Consider the following 17,237-nt stretch of genomic DNA (forward strand, 5'->3'; position numbering starts at 1 on the left):
GATTTGATTTAATTTCCATTGTAAAATTACAATGGTGTTTGAAGTATTGCGGTGGCAAATAAATCCATTGTAACAGTTTAGCACAAACTATTTAAAAATAAAGATGCAGATTGTAAAATTTAGCAATTGGGAATTTTTAGCTTATTGGAAATCTAAGCTTACGGTCACGCTGCTGTTTTTTGTACATTTGGTCACACCAAAGACGGCACGTCATTAGTTTAACTTGTTATTGTGTTACTTGTAAGCAAAAGACATCACAATGGTACGATTGCAAATCGCAACTTTTTGGCTATTTAACTTGCAATTATTATGTATTTTTTAGAGTGCGCTGTTCAACTTCCAAAGCTTATTGTCGGTTATTCTGCTGATGATTTGCACCTGTGCGTATTTGCGGTCTTTGTTTCCCAGTATCATTGATCGCAACAAGAAAGGGTATGCAAAACCACTTGATGAATGACCGTAATAACAAATCTAATTGCTCGCATTTTTTTGTTTGCAGTTTCCTCGGAACATTTTATAAACTGGCGCGCATTGGTGAACGCAAATCTCCTTGGGTTGGCGCCGCCTGCTTAATAATGGCATTTACCGTCTTGTTTCTAAGTTGAACATAATGAATATGGAATTGGAAATTGGGCATCGCATAAAGTAGCATTAAGTTCAGCTAGTTTATTTGGAAATAAACATTTCTTCTTTTTTGTTTACTAATGTATTGAATGCCTGTCGTGTCCTCTTTTACAATTTGCAGCTTTAGTATTTTGTAGTGTGAACTTCCGTGACTGGTAAAATACCAAATTACAATTTGCCGGCTTTCGTGAATTGGAGCCTATTTACATGAAAGAAATTATGAAATTAAATTTAAGTGAAATGTATAGCTTTTGGTAAACACATTTTTTTGTGCGAATTATTTGCTTAACTTATTTACGCAAATTAAACTGTTTCTTTTAGTATTTTATTTTGAGCCGGCTGGTATAGATTAGCACTCAAGTTGCGGTCACACTGGTTCGCCCAACTAATTGTTGTTGTTCTCCAATTGAAATGTCTGCTGAGCAGGACGCACTGCGTCTGTTCATCATCCAAAGCAAAGAGCACTTGCAGCAGCTGCTCAATCGCCTACAATGGACAGAAGAAGGCGTACTAAAGGTAACTGGCATATCTAAATTGACGTAACATATTAAGCCACAGCTACATTTCTAAATGTAGCAGCATCGAGTGCCAGCCAAATCCAAGGAAACTAGCGAGCAGAAGCTACCGCCCAGTTGCATGACAACACCACAGCGGAGCGTGCAACTGAGTGAAGGCCAACTGCAGCAATTGCTAGGCAAGCAACACATAGAGACGACTATAAAAAGCGTTGATGATTTGCAATTCAGTTATAGCGCAGAAGAAAAGCTACTGCTCTACGAGCATGTGTTGGAGCGAACGCCACGACAACGTGAGAGCTTCGAGGAGAATACCAACTTTGCGCAGCTAGTCGCGGAGACGAAAAGAGCGCATCAAAAGCAGCGGCGTCATCGAAAGACGAAACCAACGCTGCACGAGCAGCTTCATCAGCTGGTCGAGTTGCAGATGCAGGCAATGATCAAGCAGCAACGGCAACTGCTAGACAAAGAGCATCAGAGGCAACTACACGCAACTTATAACAGTCGCAGACAACGCTCGAGATCCCGATCCCGTGATCGTTCCCGTTTTCGTGAGCATCACAAGCCACAACAGCGTAGGCAACGCAGTCGCAGCCGCAGTCGAAAGCGGCACAAGCATCAGAAACACCGCAGGAAACGTTCCCGTTCTTCCTCTCCCTCTCACTCACGAGCTCGTTCTCGCTCCCGATCTCGTTCTCACCGCCGTCATCACAGATCACATCACAATTGACTTTCCCCTTTTTGGGGAGAGTGGCTTTAATAGTTAGCGACAAAAAAAAAAGATATAGCATTAAAGTATTTTATAACGTGTAATTGTTTTTGCTACTCCATCGCATCAATATCCAAAATTTTACTTGGTGGAGACGCGAGTGCGTTTGTTCCAGGCAAAGTTGACGCCATAGTTCTTAACGCGTTCCTTCTTCTGCTTCACCTCGCCGTCGATATAATAACGCCAGCCATTGCGTTCGCAATATGTGATGGCCTCCTCCTTGGAGCCAAATTGCACATTCATGTTGGACAATGGATCACCGCTGTATAAAGAAAACGATGTATCCTACGATTAATATCACATTTTGAATGTCGTCAAAACGATGTTGTACTCACGTGGATGCCCAACCCATGAGGGGATTCTCCCAGCGCTCACGGTTATCGAAATCGATTTGCCATGTGTTGATGTTATCGGTGCCGCTTTGCATCGCATTCTTTGGAGGAATGTGAATGCGAACGCGACGCTCCTTCACATGCTCGTCGGGCACTCCCGAAATTGGGACTGAGATTGACGGCCACGGGCACGGTAATCTTGCCGCTCAACTTGTTGCGTTGCTCCACATCCTCGGGACGGGCTAGCGCCTTATCCAGATCAATGGGTGCGATGTCCTGCGAAGACGCCCAGCGTGCAGTGCTGCATAGCAAAAAAAAAATACGAATTGGAATTTCGAATTTTCGCAATTGGGTGGCAATTTGCAATTACACTTACAACTGCATGGTGGGTGTAGCGCGGCATAGCACTTGACGTATTAGCGACATTGTTTTTTGCTATTTACCTGTGCGCTGCGTAGAATAATAATAAATTATTATAATCAAAATTACGTAAAATTTCGGAAGAGAGCAGCGTACGCAAAAGTTGTTGTGTTGACAGCTGTTCAATCTGGTTGACAATAAGCTAACTGCTGCGAAAAACAGCTGTGCTGCTGCTGCTGTTTTTTGGTTTTTAGTATTTTTCTACAAATTACAATATACGCGGAATGTTGCAGCCACGCTGCGCAATGAAGTGAATTTTTGGGCAAATCAAAATTCCGGTCACACTGCTCATTTTGTACTGCATACAAAAACAACAAGTCCAAATTTTTCTGTTCGCAAACAAAAGAGAGGCGAACAAGTTGGGTTTCGTTGCTTGTTGCGAAATATACGTGGCAAGGACACGCGCAAAAGAGCAGCAGCAGTTTACAAGGAAAACAGCGATATTTGCTCATCATCATCATGGGTGTTCCAAAGTTTTTTCGTTATATTAGCGAACGCTATCCGTGTCTCAGTGAATTGGCGCGTGAGCATAGTGTAAGTGTGAAGCGAGAGATTGGCAAAAAAGCAAGCTGCACTCGGCAGGCAACTGTGCATTGCAGTATTCTCATTGACCGCTGGATGGCGCTGTGTGCACGCAATGAAATTTCTCCTTTTTTCTTATTTGTATTTCCTTGCAGATGCCTGAATTTGATAATCTGTATTTGGATGTGAATGGCATTGTGCACAATTGCTCGCATCCCGATGATGGGAACATACACTTCCATTTGGATCGTGCACAAATCTTTCAAGACATTTTCAACTACATGGACAAGCTGTTCTATTTGATCAAGCCACAAAAGTTATTCTTCCTTGCCATAGATGGCGTTGCACCGCGTGCCAAAATGAATCAACAACGCAGTCGGCGTTTTCGCACCGCCCGCGAAGCCGAACAACTGGAGGCCAAGGCACTGAAACGAGGCGAGCAGCGAAAACACGATCGCTTTGACAGCAATTGCATTACGCCGGGCACCGAGTTCATGGACGAACTGCAGAAGGGTTTGCGCAACTTTCTGCGCATCAAAGTGTCCACAGATCCGTTGTGGAAGAAGTGCCAGGTGATCCTCAGCGGTCAAGAAGTGCCCGGCGAGGGCGAGCACAAGATCATGGACTACATACGCTACATGAAGGCGCAACCGAATTTTGATCCCAACACACGTCATTGTCTCTACGGTCTGGATGCGGATCTCATCATTTTGGGCCTGTGCACGCATGAGCTGCATTTTGTGGTGCTGCGCGAGGAGGTCAAGTTTGGCAAGAATGTAAAGCGTGGCACCTTCGACGAGACACGATTCTTTCTGCTCCACCTGGGACTGTTGCGCGAATATTTGGAGCTGGAGTTTGCCCAGCTCTCGACGCCGGAGAAGCCATTGGATGTGGCCCAGTTGATTGACGATTGGGTGCTGATGGGCTTTATGGTGGGCAACGATTTCATACCGCATCTGCCGTGTCTGCACATCTCGTCGAATGCGCTGCCGCTGCTCTACAAAGCCTACATCGAATTGCATCCGAAGCTGGGCGGGAATATCAATGAGCAGGGCAAACTGAATATGGCGCGCTTGGAGATGTTCATGCATTCGTTGAGCAAGATCGAGCTGGAGCTGTTCGAGGAGCACTACGATGATCTCAAGTATATGCACGCCAAGACCGAGGCATTCGATGTCGATGTGGAGGAGATCAAGAATGGAGGCGCCTCCAATAGCTTCAACGACGATCTCTCCGCGCTCATAGACAACAGCATGAAGGTGAGCTCTACTGCATGAATATGAAGGGGATTCCCCTTTATTTTAGTTAGTTGGTTGCTCTCAATCACTGTCGCTTTAAATAGATTTCTTTATGCATATTTGTTGCTGTGTGTGAGTGTGCAAAAGAGACAGCTGCTGATATATGCAGCTGCTTGATTTGATTCATGCAAAATTGATGATTAAATCACCTTCAACTTACAGCTCTATGAGGACGACTTCGAGGATGGCGACGACGTGGACTTGAGTGATGAAGAGACGGCAATGAAGAACGAGTTTCAGAACTACAAACGCAACTATTATCGCAACAAGTTCAAGACGGAGCTGCACAGCTCGCTGATTGACGAACTGAGTCTGCAGTATGTGACGGCATTGCAGTGGATCCTTGACTATTATTATCGAGGCGTACAGTCATGGAATTGGTTCTATCCGTATCATTATGCGCCCTTCATCGGTGATCTGACCAACATACGCAATTTGAAGGTCACATTCGATTTGGGCGAACCGTTTTTGCCGTTCCAGCAGGTGAACACTCCCAACACTCCGCTATCAGCTCAACTCAATTGTTGTTTTTGCACTTGCCCACTTGTTTCTAGCTACTGGCTGTGATGCCAGCCGCTAGCAGCGCTCTCTTGCCGCCAGCGTATCATCACCTGATGCTCAATGAGAACAGTCCACTGGCCGAATTCTATCCCAAGGAGTTTGAGAGCGATCTCAATGGCAAGAAGAACGAATGGGAGGCCGTTGTCCTCATACCCTTCATCGATGAGCGGCGCCTTTTGCATGCAATGCAACAGTGCGAATCCCAATTGACGGCTGCGGAACGTGAACGAAATCGTCATGGACCGATGTATCAATACGATTACAGTGAGAAATCGTTGGGTTCGTTGCCAGCTCTCGAGCCGCTGAAGGCGTTGCAGCATGTCCATGCCACCGAATTGGCACGTTGGTCCAAAGAAGTAGAACTCAATCTGGATCAAACGGTGTGCATTGAGCTGCCCAATGCGGCCCGTCATGTCTTCTTTCCGGGCTTTCCCACCATGAAGCATCTCGAGTTCGATGTAAGTGCGAGAAATTTGTAATCCTTTTGTCCGTCCGCCACTTTAAACAAGTAGAACTTAGTGACTGTAAAAATGCGCTTTAAATTAGCGAGTTGGAAGCATAATTTAAATTCTAAAGAATCGAATTTGTAAATTTGTAACCTTTTGTAGTCCGTCTGTCTGTCCGTCCGCCACTTTAAACGGGTAGAACTTAGCGACTCTAAAAGTTGGAAGCATAATTTAAATTCTAATGAATCGAATTTTGTGGACGCTTGGATTATTATTAAATTAGAAATACTTACGATTTCTTTTTGTAGTCGTAAAATATCTAAATTGTTCTTCTTTTTACTTGTAGTTTGAGCTGCGTGCGGATCGCGTTCGCATCTTTGATCAGCCTTCGCGCAATCAAAGCGTTGTGCTGCTTCCGAAGTTGCGTAGCTTTGAGAACACCATCTTCAATGTGGCGAGCATGTTTCTGGAGCAGATCGTGCACATCGGCTGGCCGCATCTGATCAAGGCGAAGGTGGAACGCATTTGCACAGAGGATCAGTCTATTGATCAGCAGGGCATTAAGGCCAATGAGGCGCGACGCTTTGAAACGGATCGCACTACGCTGGAGGATCAGTTGAGTCACATTATTCTTATTGTTCTTGTTTCCACAGTTATTGTTAACGTGTTCGTTTCCTTTCTGCAGTTTCTCGACGCGCATGGGCATCAAGTTTCCCAATTACGATGTGATCCTCTATGTGCGCACTTACACCGGCAGCAACGTTGACTTCGGACCGCGTGGCAATGTCTTTATGCGTGACACCTGGAGCACAAAGCTGACGCCGTATCCCGCCCAGGGCGTTGTGGCCGACATCAAAGTGCAAAACAACATGCGCAAGCAGTTTAACAAGATCGAACAACTGTTTCCCGCCGGCAGCACGGCCTTCTTCATCGGTTCTCCCAACTACGGCAACGAGGTCACCGTCCTCGATCCGATGCTAGTCTACTCCTGCGGTCGCTTACAGGGTAAATATAATTTATGCAAGTTGTTAGAGTCAAACAAAGCTGCATCTGTATTATTTAGTTCTAACTAAAGATGTAGCATCAATTTTATACCCGCTGCCCATAAGGTAGAAGGGCGTTATAACAGGCAGAAGGAGGCATGTCCGTCCGTCCGTCCGTCCGTCTGTCCGTCTGAACACCTAGATCTGGGAGACTTTAAGAGACAGTTTCAACTTTTTTCTACGCTCCCGAAAATCTGCAAAAATATTAATAGCAAGCGTAATTTTGAAGCTAGAATTTTGAATGCATATAATAATTATAGTGTTTATGATTCCTGAGAATTTGATAGCAGTCGGATAAAAATTGAGAAGTTATTTAGGAAATACTTCAGTATGACAAATTATGCCCAATGAAATCGGGTCTCAGCTTCAATATACCAAATACAGTCTTTAGTATATTTGTAGTAATTTTAGCATCCAGAATATTTTAGTAGTTTTTTTGGTATATTATTTAGTACATTTATTTAAGAAGCATTCAGTATATTATTATTTTTGTGGTATATTAATTAATATATTTAATGAATACCGCACTGATCAGTCTTCAGTATATATTTCAGTATTTTTTGCGATACAATTAAAAATAATACCGCACGGTTTAGACTTTAGTATATATTTTAGTATTTTGTTCGGTATATTTTAAGAATAATGCGGTACTATTTAGCATCTAGAATATTTTAGTAGTTTTTTCGGTATATTATTTAGTACATTTATTTAAGAAGCATTCAGTATATTATTATTTTTGTGGAATATTAATTAGTATATTTAATGAATACCGAACTGATCAGTCTTCAGTATATATTTCAGTATTTTTTGCGATACCGCACGGTTTAGCCTTCAGTATATTTTTTAGTATTTCGTTCAGTATATTTTAAGAATAATACCGCACTGTTTTGCTTTTATTTAAAATGGGAAGAGGGGGATTCTCACAGTTCATAATTTGTACCATTATCCATTGAAAGCAAGCATAATATTAAAAGCTATTCATTCATTTCCCATTTCACAATCCACAGTCAGCATGCTCGTTAGTCCAGCGCCCAACTTGTTTGCCGCACAGCAGCTGCAGGATCAAAAGGATCGCGAGTTTATCAACGCGTACAGAGTGTGCCGCGAGCTGAACATGAACAGTCGCTGCCTCGGACGCATGACTGGAACTGTTTGGGTGGTGTTGGGACCGCGACGACAGAAAATGGAGAACGTGTCGAAGCACAACATTGGACTGCAGTTGAAATTTCCACGTTTGAACGAGGAACGAGCCGATTACTGTCGCCGCGTCAACAACCAATGGTTGTTCTCCGAACTGGCCATGGATCTGATAGCCGAGTATTGCGATAAATATCCCGAGGTGATCAACTACTTTAGCACGAGCAACGATCGCAGCGAGTTTGTGTTCGAGGAGGACATTTATCCCAACGATGTGGGCCAACATCACATCGAGGATCTGGCCAATTGGGTGCGTCAACAGCCGCACATGAAGTCCGATCGTGTCACATGCGGCTCGCGCACCATTTGCAAGGAGACTGTCGAATTGTTGCTCACATCCGTCGACGAAGTGCGATCGCAGCCGGTGCAGAATGTCAAGTTGCAGGTGAAACCGCATCTGCTAATCAAACCGAACGTCTCGCTGCCCGAGGCCTACAAAACGGGCAAAGCGGTCAAGTTATTCGATCGCGTGGTCGTCGTCCAGTCCGTCTACTCGGTGCCCATGGGCTCCACGGGCACTGTGATTGCCGTGCATTTCGTCACCGATCCGAATCCGGTGCGTCTCGAGTGCGTCAACGTCACCGAGGCGATGTGCGAGGTGCTCTTCGACAAACCGATTCCCAACTGCGGCAGCATCTACGGCATTGCCGAGGAGCGAGTCTGCAAGGTGCCCGAGGGATCGCTGCTCGTCACCAGCGCCTCAATGGGTGAGTAGAGAAGAGAGGTCGCTTTTACTGCTTGGTTTCACTTATGGCGTGTTTTTCTTTTGGTAGAGAACGAACGACAACAGTCCAGACAACAGCAACAGCAGGCGGATCAAGGGCAGCAAAACAATTGGAGACAATCGCAACAACAGTCACGACAGCAGCCACAACAACAACAGCAGCCACAACAACAGCAGCAAAAGCCACAGCAGCAGCAACAGTCACGACAGCAACCAAAGCAACAGCAGCAGCAATCGCAACAACAGCAGCAGGCACAGCAATCACAACAGCAGCAGGCACAGCAACCACAACAACAGCAGCAGCAGCAGTCACAGCAGCAGCAACAGTCACGACAGCAGCCGCGTCAGCAGCCACAGCAACAGCAATCCCGTCAGCAACGCCAACAACAGCAGCAGCAGCAAAAACCGTATTCGGAAATGATGCGCGACAATTGGCGTGAACAGCAGCTGCAGCAAAAGCAGCAGCCCGATGGTCGCTATCTGACAGCAGCTGGCTCCAAATACAATCCCATCACAATGAAGACACGCGTCGCCGATGAATTTGTGAATCCCACAGCAACGCCAGCAGCAGACCAAGATGTTGCTATCAAAACTGAAGCAGCAGCAGCGCCGCAAAATTGGCGCACACAATCGAAACAGGCGCCATTGAATCAGCGTAGCACCGGCGGCGTTGAGTTGACCCAAGCAGCAGCTGTTGAGGCAGCAATTGTTGGAGCTGCCGCCGCCGCAGCAGCAGCAGCAACAGCTGGCGGAGGAGGAGGTGGAGCAGCGGCAGCAACAATTGCTACGCCACAAGCGCAAACGCAGGCGCTCAAGTTGTTGTTGGGCCTCAAATCGAAGCAACAACAACAGCAGCCACAAGCCGCATCTCCATTGCCGCAGGCACAAGCAGCTTCTCCTTTGCATCTGCAACCACAATTTCAGTTTCCAACAATGATTCCGTCCCAGGCGCCAGCACTGCCTAGTCAAATGCCGGTAAGCTAATAAAGAGTTTCCCTTTTTTTTCCGATTAAGTAAGTGATTAATTAATGCGAAACAATTTGCAGAAATTGCCACAGCCGCCGTTGTTCTGGCAGCGTGAGGCGCAGGAGCAGCAACAGGCACGTCAGCAATCGGATCTGATCAAGACACAGCAGTGGGATCAACGGCAACAGCAACAGCAGCCGCAGAATCAACAGCAGCAACAGTTGATGGAAGCGCTGCTGAGACAGCCACTGCAACAGCTGCAAGATCAGCAGCAGCAACAACAGTTGAAGGAACAACAGCAGCAGCAGCAACAATTGAAAGAGCAGCAGAAGCAGCAACAGGAGCAGCAGGGAAAACAAGTGCAGCAACAGCAACTTCAACAACTTAAGGAACGGCAGCAACAGCAAGCACAACAATTGCAGCAACAGCAGCAACTACAACAACTGAGGGAGCAACAACTGCAACAGCAACAGCAAGCACAACAATTGCAGCAACAACAAGCTCAACAGTTGCAACAACTGCCGCAGCAACTGCAGCAATTGCTGCAACAACATCAACAGAAACAAGCGCAACAGCAGCAACATCAGCAATTGCCACAACAATTACAACAGCAGCAGCAACAACAACAACAGCAATTGCCACAACCATTACAACAGCTGACACAGCAGCAATTCATGCGACAAGCTGCGAACAACTTCTATCCACGTTACAACAACAATGCCAACAACTTTTATCCCACCAACAACAGCGCCTACAATAGCAACAACATCGGCGGCGGCAACAACAGCAACAACAACAACAACAACAATCGCCGCTCTGTCACAACCATCCAGGACTTTGTGCCCATTCAGGCATATCGTCCCAAGAAAGTACAACGCGACGAACAACCGGTAAGCTATAAACTTGTTATACCCGCTACCTCTTACCCATAGGGTAGCGCTTCTAATAAGAAATAGTTGTCTACTTACGACGGGACTTAGTTGTTTTGATTGATAATCTGGTTTATTTTGTACTCAATGGTATATTGTAAATATCGCAGTATATCAATATACCAATTATAGCTTTTTGGTATATTCTTCGACATTTTTCTGTATGTTAATTCGGTATATTTCAAAATTAATACTGTCATTGGTACATTTTAGTATTTTTGCGGTATAATAAGTCGGTATATTTTAAGGAGAATATCGGAGTTTTACTATTATTCAAAATGGGTAGCGGGTATCTCATAGTCGAGCACACTCCACTTTCGCTTTCTATAACAAAAATAGCCATTGGTATATTTTAGTATTTTTGCGGTATCGATTTGATATATTTTAGGAATAACACCGCAGTGTTTTACTATTATTGAAAATATTTAGAGAGTATCTCACAGTCGAGCACACTCAACGTAGCAAAAGATGATAGTTTAAGATATTGAACGAGAACTCTCGAAAAATGTCAAAGTTAGAGCCAAGGAAGAAGCGATGCAAAGCAAAAAAAGCAACTACAAAGCGAGAAAGCTTTCTCGCTTCAACTCAGCCTTTAACCTGTCTTAATTGCTTTTTTATACCCCATGCTTCTTTTCGATTTCAGGATAAACCAGAGACGACTGAGACAGCAAGAAGCACTAAAAAGGCGAGCGCATCACCAACAACCACGCAAGCGGATCAAAGCGATGCGGCAACAAATCAACTAGTCGAAACATTGAAAATATCTGTAAATATCAATTTTGGAAATTGTAAATTATTGGAATTTTAATGTAATTCGAGTTTTGTTTCTTTTTTTTTTTTTTAATAATGTAGCAACCAGCGGTAACCACCGAGTCCGTCCCAGCTGCAAATGCCACGGTCAAAGATGAAGCCGACGAAGCAGCTGCTAGCAAAGTAAATGAAATTTCTTTTTAAATCGCAATTCCCTTTCTCATTGATGTCCTTTTGTTGTTGTTGCAGCCCAAAGTTGTAAGGAAAGCGCGTGTGCCGCGTATTCGAGCCAAGTTTGATCGAGAGTATATGCCGTAAGCATTTGGCAAAAGACTAAAAATAATCAGTAACAGTTAAGGACATGGAACTGGAACAAAGCAGTTAAACTCTCCAATTGAATTAATAACTATTTCTGAATTTTCACTGCAATTTTTTTCCTTTTTTTTTCCTTCTCGAAAATGCATTTTTTCGAATCAACTATTAAATGATGTAGAGAATTAACTGTCTATAACGTAGTATATACATAACTGTATATATGCTTTCAAAACAAAATATATATTAATAACAAATTACAATCCTAATACAATACAATGAATGAAAGATGAAATTTTAACAAACATATGCAACTAAAAGACGTCTTTAAGCATTAGAAAGAATTTCCGAAAGTGATCTTTCTTTAAGAAAACAAACATACAAATAATAAAACATTGTTTTTAGTCGTAGATCGATAATAAGCGAGGTTCCCATATTGTAGCATAACCTCAAAACTAACTGACTCTACTTATAGATGTACAACAATTTGAAGCTTTTTATTTACACTCGCTACCTATAAGGGTATTAAGGTATTATAAATGTGTGTAACATGCATTATAATTATATTATAGCTATTTCCGTATGAACACCTGGATCTCGAGACACTGCAAGAGATTGAGCTATATCTTTTTTTTTTGCCAACATTTGCTCTGATTTACAATTTGGTATATGTATTTTAACACAGCGATGTGGGTAGCGAGTATCTCAGCTTTCCAAATTGTTTGATTTGAACTGAATTTTAATCAATAAATGTGAGTTCTATATGTATATGCAAACAACAAGACGATCTTTAATTCGCTTGGGCTTACTGTCATAAGTCATAATTTTAATAAAACTATTTGCATTTTTTGTTTCTACATTAAAATTATGTTTAATGATTTATTTTCTAAATTTTCTTACACGACTTTTTCAACCAAAACAAATTCGTCATTCAAATTAGTTGCATAGTTTTGTGCAACAGATGGCGCTACTTTCAATTATCGATAATCGTTTCACCCCCACAATTTCTGCTGCTGCTGCACTGCTCTAAAGCACGTCTAGCGACAGACAGTCTCGCATATTAGGCATGCTCGGTTCATAAGCCATAATTTCAATAAAATTATTTGCATTTTTTGTTTCTACATTAAATTATGTTTAATGATTTATTTTCTAAATTTTCTTACACGACTTTTTCAACCAAAACAAATTGTCATTCAAATTAGTTGCATAGGTTTGTGCAACAGATGGCGCTACTTTCAATTATCGATAATCGTTTCACCGCACCAAATTTCTGCTGCTGCACTGCTCTAATTTCAATTATCGATAATCGTTTCACCGCCACAATTTCTGCTACTGCTGCACTGCTCTAAAGCACGTCTAGCGACAGACACTAGTGTCCCGCATATTAGGCAATGCTCGGCTCGGTTCAGTTCTTGATGCATTGTCGACGATGTCGCAAAATCTCGATTTGTGACAGTTTCAACCAGCGTCCACACTGCTTGCAATGATAATTGGCATCGTGTGTTCCGCTGCTGTTGTTGCCAGCTGAAGCTGGAGGAGTCGCAGAGCGTTGACGCTTGCGTTTGCGTCCCGCACACTGCAGACGATGCAGCAGCTGATCGGGCACATAGAAATGCTCCAACTCAAAGTCACCACACTGGGCACATTGCCACGGCTGCTGTTGCAACGCTGCCTCCATGGCCAGGGTCCAAGGCTGCTCCGTGAGACAGCCATAGACCACATGCTCGGACACATTGAGTCCACCTTTCTCGCCATGGACACTCAAGGCAAAGTCGGCGGCAAAGGGATTCGTTTGGAGGGCCAACAGCAGCTGCTCTGGCGGTGGACGATGTGTGTAAAGTGTCTTCAGATCGGCGGGCAGCAGTCGCTTAATGGTATACGCCACATCGAGGCTCATAAAGTCCAGCAGATCATGCCAAAGCGTGTCGCTTTTATCCTGGACAACCGACGAAGACTTCTCTTCATTGTTTAGCTCTGTGAAGGGGGGAAATGTTTAATTAGGAAAGTGTGTTGGGAAGGACTACAAACCATTGAGCTTGTCGTGGAGACGTTGACTCCAGCGTCGCTGCAACTCAATGGCACGCGAGAGCAACTGCAGCCCGCTGCCGGGGTGGGGAAAGTGCATCTCCAGCCAGCCATCGCAGACGATGCGTGTGATGCCCAGATCGGTGTCCAGGGCATAGCCGAAGAGCAGCAACGTTTGTGCCGCCGGCAAACGGATGCAGTTCATCAGATACGGCTTCGCAGTCTCCAGCAGTGATCTAGAAGGAGTACTTAATAAAGGAGGAGGCGGAAGGCAAGCCAAAAGGCTACTCACTGATAGCAGAGCAGCTGATGACGCTCGCTGAGAGGTTGCTTGGGCGTATAATACGCCGGCTTGTCCAGCAGATCGCTCTCGGCCAGCTTGAGGAGCTCAAAGTGCTGGGCGAAATGGGCATTCGGATGCATTGAGATGAACGGCTTGAGTTGCGTGTGAAAGAATTGCTGGCCCGCGCTCTTGCAATAGTTGAACTCATCGGCCAGCGCCAGCTGGGGATAGAAACCGCTGACGAGGAGCAGCTTCAGCAGCATCACATCGCGATGCCGTTCGATGCGCGACGAACGCTCGAGCAGCGTCAATTGCCTGGCATCGTGACGCAGCCGAAAGTCCACGTCACGCATATCCTCACCAGCCTCATCCTCCTCCTGCTGTGCCTCCAGATTGGCGTGCTGCTTGAGCAGCTTACGTTGACGCGGCTGCTCGAAGCGTTCGCGTCGCTTCAGCGCCTTCAGTTGACGCAGTTCACCATGGCGACGAGCACGCTCCGAGCTGCTTAGCGCCGCCGCCGCCTGACCACCGCTTGGTGGCGCCATGCGGCAGCTTTCGAGGATGCGTTGGAATTGTGAGCGCAGCTTGCAAACCTCGTAGAAGCGTTGCTCCTCAATGCCCAGGCGATGGCACCATTTGCGCGTATTCTCGCGTCCCAGCTTCAGTTGCAGCCAGTGGCAAAAGGCGCGCAGCAGCGTAAAGAGATCACCCTGATCCGATTCGAGGGGTTGACGCTCGCGATCACAGCGCGGATCGTTGAAGGCACGCGTCGTCAGCGGACTCTGGACGCTCAGCATGGCGGCGAGCGTGAGCAGCTGCTCGACGTCCGGGAAGACGCAGCCCATCAGCAGCATCTTGCCAATGGAGAGCTCAACGGGGAGATTGGCCAACGAGCTGCCCAGCGGTGTGATCTTCTCATCCGCCGTCAGAGCGCCCTACAAAAAGCAAAAAGCAGGACATCAAAAGGAAATCCGTAGCATGAACAACATGTCAACTTACGTGCTGTTTGAGTGCCAGAATTGTTTGCTCAATGCGCTCCGATTCGGGTGGCTCGATGAAGGGAAAGGCACGCACATCGGGCAATCCCATGGCCACCATTTGGAGCAGCATCGTGTCGAGCGGTACGCGATAAATCTCCGGCGTGGGATACGCCTCAAAGGTGTCAAACTGCTTCTGCGTATAAAGGCGAAAGCAGACCTAGAAGACATGTTAAGAGTTGATCTCAATCTGATGGCAAATTTTGATGACTTACGCCTGGTCCTGTGCGTCCGGCGCGACCCTTGCGCTGCTCCGACGAGGACTGCGACACCCAGAACTCCTTGAGTCGTTGCCCCTTGCAGCTGCTGTCGTAGCTCATCTCCTTCACCTTGCCGGAATCGATGACAAAACGCACACCATCCACGGTCAGCGATGTTTCCGCAATGTTCGTGGACACGATGCACTTGCGCATGCCATCGGGCGCATAGTCAAACACCTTGTCCTGCTCGGCCAGCGCCAGACCGCTGTGCAGCGGCAACACCAGCCACTGCGGCTGCTGGGTGGCATACTCCCGTATAGCGTCGCAGATGCCTTCGATCTCCTTCACGCCACTCACAAAGATCAGCACATCACCGCGTTCCGTGGCTGCAAGCAGAAAGTGTTGAGTGTGGAGAAGCTAAAGAGCTGACTACTACTCACTAGGGTATTGCTGATCGATGAGACTGAGCACCTGAACAAAGGGCGCCGCATCCAGACGTTCGCTCTGCCCACCACGCTTTGTTCTCGCCGCGCTCGCTTGGCCCGCCTTCAGCTCGAGTGCCGGCGGCGGCATGTAGCGCAGCTTGATGGGAAACAGACGTCCGGGCACTTGCAGCAGACGGGCGCCCTCTTCCTTGAAGTAGTCGTGAAAGAGCTGCACATTGATGGTGGCCGACATGAGGATGAGTTTCAGCTGCGGCTTGGCACGCAACAGACACTTGGTGACGCCCAGCAGAAAGTCGCCGAACAGATTGCGTTCGTGTATCTCGTCCAGTATGAGCACATCGTACTGCTCCAGATTGCTGGCCATTGCCAGTTGTCGCAACAGCAGTCCCTCGGTGATGAACAGGATGTGGGTGCGTTGTGTTCGCTGCCGTTCGAAGCGTATCTGGAAGCCCACCTTGCTGCCGTAGTCATCGAGCAGCTCGTGCGCCACGCGCTTCGACAGCGAGACGCAGGCCAGACGACGTGGCTGCGTGCAGGCAATGCTGCGATAGCCAAACTCATACAGATACTGTGGCACCTGGGTGGATTTGCCGCAGCCTGTGTCGCCGGCCACGATGAGCACTCGGCTGGCGTCGAGGGATGTGCGAAGATCGCGCTTGAAACGTGCTATGGGCAGGTTGCGTTGCGCCTGTCTCAGCTTCTTGATGCGTGCGAATTTCTCCTTTTGCTTAAAGTCCAGATAGATGAGCACCAGCTGCTCGAATTGCGCCTGGAATTCATCGTTGTTGTGGTCATGCCGGTGCTTCTCGTTCAACTGCAGCGCCAGGTGCTTGGCCTTGTGGTAGGGCTGTGCCTGGCAATGCTCTGCATCGCTTAGCAGTGGTGGCAGCGTTGGCTGCCCAAGCTGGCGCAGCATCGTTTCATATTTGTTGACAAACTGCCAGAAGTCGCTGACATTCTCCACTAGACTTGACTGGTGGCGACTCTTCAGCTGTAGCTGAACGCTAAGTTTGGCTTTGTGGTCGAGAAAACTGCAGTCGACTAAATTAACGGCATCCCGTTTTTTACCACTCGATTTGTGGCTCATTTTATGGCAAATCAACACATAAACGTAAACAACTTTGGCAGCCGGCAGCAGCAAGGTAAACAAAGCGTCTATCGTTTATCGGCTATCGATAGCCACATTTAAGCGATAAGCAAACAGCTGAGCCCATAATTATTATACATGGAAATTATATATTTATTTCAACGAATGCTAAATGAAACAGAGCCTTAAGTAACTACCACATTGCACGCTGTACACCGGATAGCTTATTGTAGTCGGCCAAATGGCGCCAGACGATGCGACTCAGTCGATATTTGTGCACAACACCGCGGGGTCGTGACGTAAGTGCGCAACGTTCTCGCACACGGACCAATGATGAATCTCTGGGAAATGCGGCAATCTCGGCATCGGCCACCTCGCGCAGCTCGATGGGCAGAATATCATTTTTGCGCAACGAATTCACACGCAAGCGATCCTTGGCATGTTCACTGACACATTTGCGACGTTTCACATCACGTATCATACGCCAATCGGCGTATTTTGTGCGCACCTGCTGCAACTGGTAAGAGGCACATTTGTAAATTTTGGAATTTGCAAAATTTCGCTTAACTTACGCCACATCCAGCTATTTGCACACTTTGGCAAACGTAGTTTCCAAACCGGGCCAGGGAATTCATATTATTTTATCTGTTTGTCCAAAAGAACTACCGATTCGGGTTTGTTCAACTTCGATATATATTGTCGTGCAATCGTTTTTACGATAGTTTAAATTGGTAATAGGACAGCTGATTTG

The 17,237-nt window shown here is 46.2% G+C and overlaps 6 protein-coding genes across 9 annotated transcripts; 3 read left to right on the forward strand and 3 right to left on the reverse strand.

Moving 5' to 3' along the window:
- Positions 1-112: 112 nt before the first annotated feature.
- On the forward strand, positions 113-709 carry LOC133847369 (protein kish). Its single transcript, XM_062282354.1, has 3 exons — positions 113-262; positions 323-432; positions 500-709. The coding sequence occupies exons 1-3, from the start codon at positions 260-262 to the stop codon at positions 603-605; spliced, it is 219 nt and encodes a 72-aa protein (XP_062138338.1). The 5' UTR covers positions 113-259; the 3' UTR covers positions 606-709.
- Positions 710-963: 254 nt separating this feature from the next.
- On the forward strand, positions 964-1,884 carry LOC133847362 (arginine/serine-rich coiled-coil protein 2). 2 transcript variants are annotated; one of them, XM_062282348.1, is made up of 2 exons: positions 964-1,140; positions 1,204-1,884. In XM_062282348.1, exons 1-2 carry the CDS (start codon positions 1,036-1,038, stop codon positions 1,867-1,869), a joined length of 771 nt encoding a protein of 256 aa, XP_062138332.1. In that variant the 5' UTR covers positions 964-1,035; the 3' UTR covers positions 1,870-1,884. The 2 variants fall into 2 exon arrangements, with proteins under 2 accessions (XP_062138332.1, XP_062138331.1); XM_062282347.1 differs by having other exon boundaries at positions 974-1,140; positions 1,201-1,884.
- Positions 1,885-1,929: 45 nt separating this feature from the next.
- On the reverse strand, positions 1,930-2,898 carry LOC133847363 (NADH dehydrogenase [ubiquinone] iron-sulfur protein 4, mitochondrial). The gene is given in 4 exon segments (XM_062282349.1): positions 1,930-2,170; positions 2,244-2,407; positions 2,409-2,690; positions 2,757-2,898. Coding segments are annotated over 3 exon segments (603 nt in total). The 5' UTR covers positions 2,667-2,690; positions 2,757-2,898; the 3' UTR covers positions 1,930-1,989.
- Positions 2,899-2,973: 75 nt separating this feature from the next.
- On the forward strand, positions 2,974-11,781 carry LOC133847350 (5'-3' exoribonuclease 1). Its single transcript, XM_062282326.1, has 12 exons — positions 2,974-3,194; positions 3,338-4,441; positions 4,643-4,963; positions 5,035-5,499; positions 5,834-6,102; positions 6,173-6,492; positions 7,538-8,434; positions 8,501-9,426; positions 9,498-10,307; positions 10,990-11,112; positions 11,199-11,279; positions 11,346-11,781. The coding sequence occupies exons 1-12, from the start codon at positions 3,120-3,122 to the stop codon at positions 11,412-11,414; spliced, it is 5,460 nt and encodes a 1,819-aa protein (XP_062138310.1). The 5' UTR covers positions 2,974-3,119; the 3' UTR covers positions 11,415-11,781.
- Positions 11,782-12,499: 718 nt separating this feature from the next.
- Positions 12,500-16,571, reverse strand: LOC133849519 (probable ATP-dependent RNA helicase DHX34). 3 transcript variants are annotated; one of them, XR_009895382.1, is made up of 7 exons: positions 15,394-16,571; positions 14,969-15,339; positions 14,716-14,913; positions 13,726-14,651; positions 13,437-13,669; positions 12,742-13,382; positions 12,502-12,681 (listed from the first exon to the last, which is right to left on the reverse strand). XR_009895382.1 is itself a non-coding variant. In XM_062285655.1 (6 exons), the coding sequence occupies exons 1-6, from the start codon at positions 16,484-16,486 to the stop codon at positions 12,814-12,816; spliced, it is 3,366 nt and encodes a 1,121-aa protein (XP_062141639.1). In that variant the 5' UTR covers positions 16,487-16,571; the 3' UTR covers positions 12,500-12,813. The 3 variants fall into 3 exon arrangements, 2 of the variants coding, with proteins under 2 accessions (XP_062141639.1, XP_062141638.1); XM_062285655.1 differs by having other exon boundaries at positions 12,500-13,382; positions 14,716-14,889; XM_062285654.1 differs by having other exon boundaries at positions 12,502-13,382.
- A 44-nt stretch (positions 16,572-16,615) lies between these two features.
- Positions 16,616-17,215, reverse strand: LOC133849521 (small ribosomal subunit protein uS14m). The gene is made up of 2 exons (XM_062285658.1): positions 17,059-17,215; positions 16,616-17,003 (listed from the first exon to the last, which is right to left on the reverse strand). Exons 1-2 carry the CDS (start codon positions 17,119-17,121, stop codon positions 16,680-16,682), a joined length of 387 nt encoding a protein of 128 aa, XP_062141642.1. The 5' UTR covers positions 17,122-17,215; the 3' UTR covers positions 16,616-16,679.
- Positions 17,216-17,237: the final 22 nt, after the last annotated feature.

The sequence above is a fragment of the Drosophila sulfurigaster genome, chromosome X (assembly GCF_023558435.1).
Source record: "Drosophila sulfurigaster albostrigata strain 15112-1811.04 chromosome X, ASM2355843v2, whole genome shotgun sequence".
Taxonomy (NCBI): Eukaryota; Metazoa; Arthropoda; class Insecta; order Diptera; family Drosophilidae; genus Drosophila; species Drosophila sulfurigaster.